This window comes from Nannobrachium achirus (genome assembly GCF_963921795.1).
Source record: "Nannobrachium achirus genome assembly, chromosome: 19".
Classification (NCBI taxonomy): domain Eukaryota; kingdom Metazoa; phylum Chordata; class Actinopteri; order Myctophiformes; family Myctophidae; genus Nannobrachium; species Nannobrachium achirus.
This window is the reverse complement of record NC_137826.1, coordinates 34,319,386-34,330,996: the sequence shown is the minus strand read 5'-3', so window position 1 is coordinate 34,330,996 and position 11,611 is coordinate 34,319,386. Positions and strand designations below refer to the sequence as shown.

The window sequence follows — 11,611 nt, the reverse complement described above, 5'->3', positions numbered from 1 at the left end:
ATGGCGCATAACACTATATTTTTGTCCATGCCTTATACCCCATATCGCTAAACGTCTTTGCCTTTTTTTTTTTCTTTTTTCTTTTTACATTTAAAAAACATCAAATAGACGATCTATATCAACACGATGTGAGCTATTTGAAATATTTAAAAATGTTTTTCAAATAGTAAAAAATGGCAAAAGAGTTTAGGCCTTGCGCTCCAGGCGCATACCACATAGGCTCTGATGCTTGACAGCACGTTGCGGGTTCGAATCCCGATCCCGACAACCTTTGCTGCGTGTCACTCCCCATCTCTCTCCCCATTTGTGTTACTCTCTTACACCCACTTCTTGACACACTTGCAAGTGTGTATGCCATTGCCATCCTGATGACAATCTTCCTCTTGGGGTAGTGTTGTGTGGTGTTGATGAGATCTGAGCTGCTTGACTGCCACTCTCAGGTTTGTTTGATTGATTGAAGACTTTATTAGAGGGTTGCATCGGAAAAGGTACCGTTTCATGACAGTATAGTTCACTGGTACAGGAAGGATGAGCAAAGAGACTGGATTGACTGGAAGTGGTCAAGGAAGAAGCACTAGATGTGCCATAGCCTCACATAGTCAGACAATAAGAGAAATGGCAGATTCATCTGGCTATGCAAATGCAAGGTTAGACCTGCAGTGCCTCACTGGTCCAGCAGAGTGAGTGGCAGAGCTAGACTGTCATGGAGTTGACTTGATATGCCCACTGGTCACCACATGGGGTCATTAAACTACCAAAACAGAACACATTCAGGTCCATGAGCTTGTTCATGCTGTTGCACTTTGGAAACAAGCCATAGTATCTGAACTGTACTGTCTTGTGCTTTTCCTATGCAAACTGCAATAAAGTATTCAATCAATCAATCAATCAATCAAACTAAACTGTTGGCCTAATATGAATGATAGTCAGCGGTGGAAAGAATACTCACATTTATTAATAAGTATCAATACTGAAATGTAGATATATTCTGTTACAAGTATAAGTCCAGAATTCAAAATGTAGGCCTACTTGAGTAAAAGTACAAAAGTATTGGCATCAAAAAGTACTTAAAATAGCCTACCAGAAGTGGAAAGTAGGCTATAGGCCTACTCATTATGCACAATGTCCCATTTCACAAGTTCAAGAAATTATATCTAACGTTTGGTGTTGTTATGTTGAGTGTAGTAAAAGTATAATATTTGCCTCTGAGATGTAGTGGAGTAGGAAGTAAAAATATTGTAAATTGGAAATACTCCAGTGAAGTAAAAAGTAAAAAAAAAAAAAAAAATCAAACTTGTACTTGTCTTTAGTTCACCCCCAAAATGACTTTTTTTCCCTACTGATTAGTCACATCATGAAGAGTGAAGACTTGAGTTCAATACTATATATTATATACTGTATATCTAGGCCTATATTTTTTTGTATGTCACATTCCACAAGACTATTGAATTCAAGTCTCCATGGTGTGACTAATCAATAGAAAAAAGTCATTTTGGAGATCTGCGAACTGCTCCCTTAAGTACAGTACTTGAGTAAATGTACTTAGTTCCACCACTGCATGAATCACACTTCACACCCATGGCGTTTCATTTTAATTTTTTTCGCCTCAAGCTGCGTTTATTAGCCAGGTTCTCGCGCCCCAATCAGATGTGAAGCTTTGAGTGCATCATCTGTTTTTTGTCCCTGAAAGCACTTTATTGCGCAAGGGCTAGCTTCCTTCCACATTCCAATGGGAGTGGTTTGTCTACAAGTGCAGACTAGTCTTTCCTGGCCCTGGGATCATGACATAAAAGATAGTTTTGTGCTCTTCGGGCTGCTGTTATGTTCTGCTCTGCTTTGACGACATGGCATTAGATGGTAAAGTCGCTCTTGTGACCGGTGCAGCCCGTGGTTTAGGAAGAGGTTTCTCAGAGATACTTCTTCAAAACGGTGCCAAGGTAAAACTTTTGCCTCTGTCAGGAATGTCAATGAAATTTCATTTAGTCTTCTATTTGTAAGCGATACAGTTTTAGGGAGGGGGGATCTGTTTGTATTATCTATATCAATGCTTTTTACTTTGTAAACAATGATGCCACTATAGCCTACCTGTAAGATAGTCAGTTTGGTGTAGGCCTACTGTAAATTAGAATGTTTGTCAGGTATCTTCCACTTATTCACTGATGGTAGCCCACTGGCCTACTGGGGCGTAGGGCGTAGGCCTCTATGATGTTACCTATGGCAGGAGTCTTCAACGTTCCAAGCCAAGGACCCCTTGATAGTCTTGTGGAATTTCTGAAAAATGTGATTGTTAGAGGCATTTTGGGGTAAAAGTTGGGAACCAGTCTATTTTACACAATTCAAGGGTGCTGAATCTGAAAAAAATGGTTCCCAAGCAAAATGTTTTTGACCTTCTAATTTGCGTAATAAAATAGCTGCAGAATTGTCAATTTTAAACTATTTCTTCAAGGGATATTTCACTTTCAAAAAACCTTTAGTAATTTTATCGTCTAATCAAGCTTTTGGGAACACACAGGACAGTTTTTGAGTTGTTTGATTCAGTTTAGATTTAGATATTTGATATTCATTTTATCAGACACGCCCCCTTCCTATACAAACCCATTGTAACTTCAAACTCCATTTTAACCACGATAGATTTAATGAGAACACCCATCCTTTTTTCTGGTGACTCCTGACATCCTCCTAATACGTGAGCAGGCTGTGTTTTGTCAATAACATTTTTCATTTATTTTTAATAATTTCTTAATTGTATTTTATTTTTTTCATTTTCCCTAATAATTATAGAAAATAAACTAAAAAGGTTATTGAAAGAACACTGCCTGTTCATGTATTAGAAGGGCATCAGGAGTCACCAGAAAAAAAGGATGGGTGTATTCATTGAATCTATCATGGTTAAAATGTTTTATTTTTATTTAAAAGGGATATTTCTGGTGACTCCTGCCGCCCTCCTAATACACGAACAGGCAGTGTTTTTTCGATAACTTTTTTAGTTTCTTTTTAATAATTATTTGGGAAAATGAAAAATAAATACAAAAAATAAATTATTAAAAATAAATGAAAGGAGTTATCGAAAGAACACAACCTGCTCATGTATTAGGAAGGCGTCAGGAGTCACCAGAAAAACGTCACGAGTGTTTATTTATGGGCCACATTGCTCTGGAATGGTTGGTTCCCAAGGCTACTTACAGGACATGTTGGATTATTCTTGAGGATAAAATACACTAAGCGGAATGTTTAACACCAACTGTAGCTTGTACTCTTTGGCAGAAATATAACTATATCAATAACATTCTGCTCAACTTTAGTGTGTTTTACCCTCAGGAAGGTTGTCAACATGTGCTGTGCATTAAATTTATGTTGCTTAAACAAATATTTAATATTTAATGTTTTACATAACGTATATTTCCAAATAGCCAGAGGGCGAATAGCCGCCAAATGGCGTGCATGGTATTTGGTGGATACAAAGGAGGCGGCAGTGAATGACACCTCCTTTCTATGGGAAATTGCATTTATCTCCTCTTGTGGTCTCCTGGTCGATGATTTTTCAGGCCCGTTTTAAAAGAAACCAGTCATCTACATCTTGTAATGGATGGTGTCAGTCAGGGCATTCCACATTTTGTATGTTGGCAGAGGACGGGTGTTTTCATTAAATCTATCATGGTTAAAATGGAGTTTGAAGTTACAAATTACAATGGGTTTGTATAGGAAGGGGGCGTGTCTGATAAAATGAATATCAAATATCTAAATCTAAACTGAATCAAGCAACTGCAGAAACTGTCCTGGGTGTTTGCAAAACCCTGATTATATGATAAAATGATGAAAAGTTTTTTGAAAGAGAAATATTGCTTGAATAAATAGTTCAAAATGTACAATTCGGCAGCCACTTTGTTATGCGAATTAGAAGGTCAAAAACTCAAAGTTTTGATTGGGAACCAGTTTTTTCAGATTCTGCACCCTTGAATTATGTAAAATGTCCTGGTTCCCCACTTTTACCCCCAAATGCCTCTAACCTGCTTATAGAAGGCCTTTTTTCCGAATTTCCGCATGACTATGATGAGAGTTGTTGCTTCTTCTTTTTTGCAAAGCTAGCACACTACTGTATAGCTGATTGTCTCTCTGCATGTGTGTTGACCATTGGGAGATATAATGGCTTCATGCTGCAGATTTGATTGATTGATTGATTGATTGATTGAAGAGTTATCAGTTTGCAATGGAAAAAGGTAGTTTCATGACAGCACAAATTACTGGTACAAGGTCAACTAAAAGGAGATCATAGTAAGCTTTACAGCTTATTTACACAGGAACCACTTTTATTTATGTATCTCATATAATTGTAATTTGACAGACACTAGCTAATAAAATGAGTGTTACGGTATATTTTCAGACATTAAAGGAGTAGTTCACCCCCAAAATGACTTTTTTCTTTTGATTACTTATGCCATGAGACTTGAGTTCAATCATATTTTTTTGTATTTGTCGCATTCCTAAGACAAACATGTGATTTAATATAGTAAATGTACCCCCTTTGATTCCGGATGGGGACCCGGATGCATGGCCCTGGTTGGGGACCCGAATGAATGGCAGTGGATGGGGAAACCGTCAGGGTACTTTTAAGTCATTTTGGGGTGAAATATTAGGAACCCCTGATGAAGACCCATGCTTATGCTATCTACCTATTATGTATAACATTTTAGGTTGCTCTTGTGGACCTGGATGAATCGGTGGGACAGAGTTTAAAGGAAGACCTTGATAAAGAGTATGGACCAGACAAAACGCTGTTCCTGTCCTGTAATGTTGAGTCAGAATCACAACTCAAAGGTAGGCTATAGGCTACATCATTAGCCTATTCATTATTCACCTGCTTCATCCTTTCCTCAGAGGAGGTGAAAACAGTGAAGAGCCTGTGGCACAAATGTATATTCTTTTGTTACCATTGGCCAACATATCCATTCCATTCTTTTTCTTTTGTTTTTAAAGCTCTATGTTCCATGAAATAGTTTTTGCTCGGGATGCAATGAAAGGGAACCCTACAAAAGATCATTTTTTAGCTTCAATTTTATTGTTCTGCTTTTCTTATCACTTCCAATTTCTTTGGTATCCCCACCTGAAAATGTATTTTCTGTCAAGCGCTGGAGAGAGTGGTAGAGCCTGCAGGCTATGCGTGTGTTTGTTTAAAAGCCCAATTTCACCTAAAATTTTCATTTTCTAATTGTTTGTCTTTATCTATACAGATGCCTTTCAGAATACTATGGACGCCTTTGGACAATTGGACATTGTCTGCAACAATGCTGGCATCATAAATGAGACTAGCTGGGAGAAAACAATCTCCATAAATCTTGTAAGACCATGAGAAAACGGAACTATGAGTGATTGTGATCATGACGCGTTGCAGTGGTATGTGAGCTACATGCATATGCAGTACAGCTCTGGTCCATAGTGGACCAGAGTTAGCAATTTCATAATTCACACAATCCTCATTTGTTATTGCAGGGTGAGTGATGGTTTATTTATTAAGCAGACTACACACATGTTGTCCATCAAATTAATCAATGCGCACTGGATAAATCAACCATCCCCACAAACATTCAGGGGGAGAGACAGAGCAGAGTCCTTGTTTGTGTGTGTTCACTTCAGTTCTGTTTATATCTGCCGCACAGCAAGTGCAACTTCACGGAAATAAATAACCTTTGAACCTTGGTCATTGCAACAGGACTCAAAGACAGAATGTTACTGTATCAGGCACAGTTGTTTATTTACAGGAAGCTGCATGCCATAGCTTCGTGATAGTAGTTAGTAATAATAAGATCAATAATTAAGATCAAGATAAAAAAAAACATGTCAAGACGGAGCTTCCCTATGTGTGTGTGCTGTGTGGGTAGCATAGGCGTGCATCGGCGGTTACGAAGCCGTGGTGAATGCAATCGTTATATTTATGCCCTGGCCGTAAGGCCTGGGCAAGCGCACAATAAACGCATGAATGGGATGAAGATCGCTTGCTTTACAGTCTGTTGGAAAGGCTCCCCCACCGCCTTATCGCTGCACCACCCAACTGGGACACCGCCCAACTGGGACTAGCCCGTTTACTTCCCGTATCTGTGTGAAGTAGGCGGATGCCTTTTTAGGAAACGGGAAGCAGGTTGCAGTCTTCATTCCAATGGGAGGGTGAACGTGAAAACAGCTTCTGAACCATTCTTTAGGCCAATGGTCTCTGAACTAAATATTTGACCCGATCGTCACAAGCCACACAATATTTCCCAAGTTTTCATACCAAAATCGCGGGATCTAGCACCAGTAAACATATGACGTGCGTGAGATTTCAATTGGGATGGTGTATCTTCCAAAATCAAAAATATTTTAATTGCAGTCTTGCAGCCGGCACACTAGGGTTTCAAACAGTAGAAGTATGCGCAGTGGCATTTTAAATGCGGAAGTATGCAATCCCAGATTTGACCATCAGGCGAAGGCCACTTCACTGTTTTACCGTGGTTCTGGTGGCTTGTTTGACCAGAATGAATGAGTAATACCTGTGATAAGAAGTGGTCCAATATCAAATATCAAAATTGATACCATATCAAAATGGTTGCTGTTCATAGGGCCAAATCACCCTTTTGGCTTAGAGTTTGACAGCTTAAATCAGCCATTATTATTACCAGTAAGAAACCTAAGGGCGAAGCGTGACCTCGCCCTTCGCGCATAGGGCGAGGTCGCGCAGGACGGAATTCGCACACAACGAGATTCATTATTAATATATATTGTACCAGTTGCCCATATATGGAGATCCCTGATACCCATACTGTATATGGAGATACATGTAGATGGAGATATGGACATATTGGTTGGATCGCCGGTTCTACAAAAACATTTTTCATACAACTGTACATTGTGCAAGTACAGTAACGGCAGGGGAAGCAGCTAAGAACATAGGCAAAAATCTGAGCTATCCGTGTGCAAAAGTTGGAGTCTGTAGAACCAACCTGTGCTGTGAGACCCCAGACATGCTTACTCGGTTACTCGTTATGTGAAAGTCTTATGACGTCTGACAAACAATCCCTTTTATGACCATATATGGAGATCCCTGTCTGTTGAACCAACTGTGTGCTGTGAGACCCCAGGCATGCGTTTGTGTGTGTCAGTATCTGTCTCTCAGTCCTTGTCTCCTTTTATGGGCATATTGGTTGGATTAGCAGTTCTACTGAAATGTTTTGTACAACTGTACATCAGGGATCTCCATATATGGGCATACAAGGGACAAGGACTGAATGTGATGTCACAATGTGATGTCACAGATATCCAGGGTTTGATCTTTGGTTCTATGGTTCTCATAGTTAACTGCGGACCTACGGTCGCAATTATTGCATTTTTGGCAACACTGTCTCAAGAAATAACTTAAAATAAGGGATATTTCTCAGTAATTTTCTATGATTAAATAGATATCTCTTCTCACTTGTATCGACAATCATGCAGAGTTATGTCATATTGACTAACCTTAACTCAGTGAATGCCACCCTTTATTCAAAATCTACAAAACTGGTGCCAGCCATTTTGCTTAATTTTGCCTTTTTATGGGGGCCAAAATCATATTTTGTACTTAAATTACATATATAAATCTATGCTTCTATCGAAAGCCACACTACCCCTCTTACAAAGGAAAACATGTATATTTATATATATATATATATATCCTATCATTAGATTTGGGCTTCAATAGAACATGTGTAAGATGTCTTGATCATCATCATATGTGTGTGCTGTGATGGGCCCTATGTGCAATCTGGAGTGCAATACCATTTGAAAACCACCAGAGGGTGGTCTCCTACTATCTGATCAACTAACAGAAGAAGGAAGAAGACGTCCATCTTTTTTTTGGTTTGGGCCTGTTGTTTACATTTTGGCCAGGCCTTTTAGCTAGCATGCTAACACACTTCGGAACCCTGGCGATCGCGATCAAGGATAGGTAGAGAAGAATGGATGGCACCGCTGGAATCCTGAGAATTTTCTGCGTTTTTTGAGTACTTATAGTTCGTCAGGGATGCACGGGAAAGTGTATAAACGAACGTTTTAGATAACATTTAAACGGCCGGAACCAATCTTCGGCTATACCGATTTTCCGCCGGACTGTGTTACACTGGTGCTACAGTCAAATCGGCCGTATCGCTCAGGTCACGGAGGCATATGGCCAACTTCTAGAGCGATTTTTTTGAAATTACAATTATGAAAAAATGATAAAACTTTTGATTAATTAAAAAGACGTAAAAGACGTTTATGGCACCGAGGTCCAAAGACGTATAAGACGTTTATGGCGTTCAGTGAGTTAATGAATGAATGCATGCAGTGTTTTTTTTTTTTTTGTTTTTTCCTTTTTTCTTTCATTTAAATTGTTGAGACAGGAATATGAGGGCAGGAGGACATGCAACACAGGTAGTCGGGGGCGTTAAAAGCGCAAAATTTGGCACAGATGTAGCCCAGGGCATGCTCTAATGATTTAGCTAGGGCGCCCGAGTCGGCGACCTTCGGGGTCGCCACAGCGGCCAAATCAAGTTGGGCTCCCATCGACTTTCTATACAGGAGGAAAATACCCAGAAAAACAGTTTTTTTTCTGCGTATTTAAGTAGGATGTGAGGGGTCTAACTAACTAGGGGTTTGTCATGATGCTGAATCCATTGCAAGCATTTGTTTTGCACAAAAAACATTCCTTGGGCTACAAATGGCCCCAGAAAATGATGGTTTAGTCATGAAAAGTGATGAGTCATCACTTTTCAGAGTTTTGTGGGTGTTTTCTGGAGCGGTGGCGACCCCGAAGGTCGCCGACTCAGGCGCCCTAGCTAAATCATTAGAGCATGCCCTGGGCTACATCTGTGCAAAAGTTGGCGCTTTTAGACTGATTAGCACGAGAAAAAAAACCCTAAGGCCTCCGACTAACATGAATGCTCACCCATGCATGCATCGTTTTCTGAGGCCATTTATAGCCCAAGGAATGTTTTTTGTGCAAAACAAATGCTTGCAATGGATTCAGCATCATGACAAACCCCTAGTTAGACTCCTCAGATCCTACTTAAATACCCAGAAAAACGTTTTTCTGGGTATTTTCCTCCTGTATAGAAAGTCAATGGGAGCCCAACTTGATTTGGCCGCTGTGGCGACACTGAAGGTCACCGACTTGGGCGCCCTAGCTATGCCCTGGGCTACATCTGTGCAAAATTTTGCACTTTTAGACTGATTAGCGCGAAATATCCTTAATGCCCCCGACTAAGGTATCAGACAGAATCTAGCCAAGGATGTCCACTTAAGTGAAACAGGACTGTAGTGAATTCCCTTCACTACTGTACAATTGGCAGATCATCTACCTTCTCCAATTGTATAGTGCATGCAGATGCATGATGAAACTTCTTATGATCTAAGCTGTTAAACCAGAAGGCAATGTAAACTAAAAATATATTTATATTGCAGAATGCAGTTGTGAGAGGGACCTACATAGCCCTGGAACACATGAGCAAACTCACTGGAGGTCATGGAGGGGTCATCATCAACACATCCTCTATGGCAGGTACATCATATTGGTTCAGTTTCAACCAGAAGCAGTTACCTGGGGGTTACATTGTTTATTTTGAGTATACATGGATATGGTGTATGTTCTAAGATGATATATGGTCCAAGAAAACATTTTCAGGCGGAATACAACATTTTGACCTGTGTGGTCTTCGTCAGGTACACTATCAGACGATGGCGAAGACCGCACTGGTCGAAACGTTGTAATCCGCTTAGATTTTGTTTTCCCACTTTCCCTTTGCATTTGGTTCTGTAGTTCCTGACTTTCCAAGGAATAGTGTAATGGGTATCTCTCTCACACACACTCTTACTCTGTGTGTCCTGTTATTTCTGTGTGTCCTGGATACAGCGCTCAGCAGACACAAGTAACTCATTACTTAATATGTAAGCTTTTTTTTAAACACACAGTAAGTAGTAGAAGTAAGGACATGAAATGAGGCTGAGGAGACAGTACAGAATACAAGAATAGAGCCCTGAGAAGGAGAAACTGAGACAGCCATCTACAGCATGGTGCATAGAATCACACAGCCTGCTCAGATTGAGGAAGTGCAGAGTAGCCCTCATCCTCCACTATGACTCAACTGTACACAAGAAATCAAAGAACAAAGGTGAGACGAGTGCTTCTTAGACCCTGTTCAGACTGGTAGTCTATACATTATCCAGATTGGAGTCACATTATTTGTATGCAGTCCGAACAGAAAAAAAAAAAAAAAAAATGAAGGAAGGTAACTTATTTTTGCAAATCAGATTTGAATCACATTCCATAGCCTTGTTCATGCATAAAACAATCTGGATAGGAAATCAGATTTGGTCTGGATTTGGAATGCCAATCTAAGCAGGGCATTAGAGTTCACTGGGTGTACAAAGAACATGTTTTGTGGTGGAGGACTTTAAGTTATATTTGATAGCTGATTGAAGCAGGCATTGGACATTGTATTCAGCCATCCATACTCTGATAGGGCATGGGTGGCTGAATAAAATGTAATTTACTGATTTAATCCTATTGCAGGAATATCCATTTCCAAACAACCAAATATATCCAAATAACCAGTACTAAATACAAGTGTACTCTTATATCCAGGAGACCATTTCAATACTGATTATGTAACAAAACATGATTGCGAGAATATGATTCTGTTTGCCTTGATGGATTTCAGACTTTGGATTCGGTGCATGAAGTCTTTGATATTCCATTCTACAGGTTTGGGTCCTCTACCGACCGCTCCAGTATACACAGCCACCAAGCATGCAGTGGTAGGCTTCACTCGAGCGATGGCGGTAAGCTACAAAATGTATTCATTATGATGTTGAACCATAGCTATACTGGTATGTGCATTTGAAAACAAATCACAAATAATATTTCCACTTCTTAGTGCCATCGTACATCTGTGGTGAAAATGAACAGGCTGGGTCATTCACTGTTCAAGGTGATTGTCACTGCAACGGGTCAGTGACAATCTGAAGACAAGCACCTGATTCTAATTCGTAATCTTGTGTGTCTGTCTCTTTGTCTTTGTCTGTAATATTAGGCTGCCTCTACCATATCAGGCTATGGCGTACGGATCAATTGCCTTTGCCCCGGTTTCATTCAAACAGATCTTGTCTCCGCATTGCATTCACCAGAAAAATTGGGCCAATTCTCGCATCTGTGTGACGTAACCAAAGACCTGATGGAAAAGTTTGGGATGTTGGAGTGAGTTTATTTTTATTTTGTCTTAAAGTATACAGTGTTTACAGTCATGCAGGATCACTTGTATGTCAATGAAATATCTACTTCATAGGGGGCATGGTGGCGCAGTCGGTAGCGCTGTTGCCTCACAGCTAGAAGGTCCATTGCAATTTGTTTTGCATGAAAAACATTCCTTGGGCTAAAAACAGCCACCACAAAACTGTGATTTAGTGATGAGTCATTCCTTGGGCTAAAACCCGACCCACAAAACTGTGAAAAGTGATGACTCATCAGTAAAACAGATTATTTGTTTGTATTCTTTTGGGGAATCTACAACTAAATGCATAGGAATTTAGTGGACAGTGTAACACACTTACAACTAATAACACATTTTCTTTC

The 11,611-nt window shown here is 39.9% G+C and overlaps 1 protein-coding gene across 1 annotated transcript; it reads left to right on the top strand.

Annotated features, from left to right (window-relative positions):
• Positions 1–1,844: 1,844 nt before the first annotated feature.
• On the top strand, positions 1,845–11,240 carry LOC308304788 (15-hydroxyprostaglandin dehydrogenase [NAD(+)]; the record flags this gene model as incomplete). The annotated part of the gene is made up of 6 exons (XM_080749418.1): positions 1,845–1,937; positions 4,692–4,815; positions 5,229–5,335; positions 9,445–9,541; positions 10,745–10,821; positions 11,073–11,240. 6 exons carry the CDS (start codon positions 1,845–1,847, stop codon positions 11,238–11,240), a joined length of 666 nt encoding a protein of 221 aa, XP_080605544.1.
• Between the last annotated feature and the right edge of the window lie 371 nt (positions 11,241–11,611).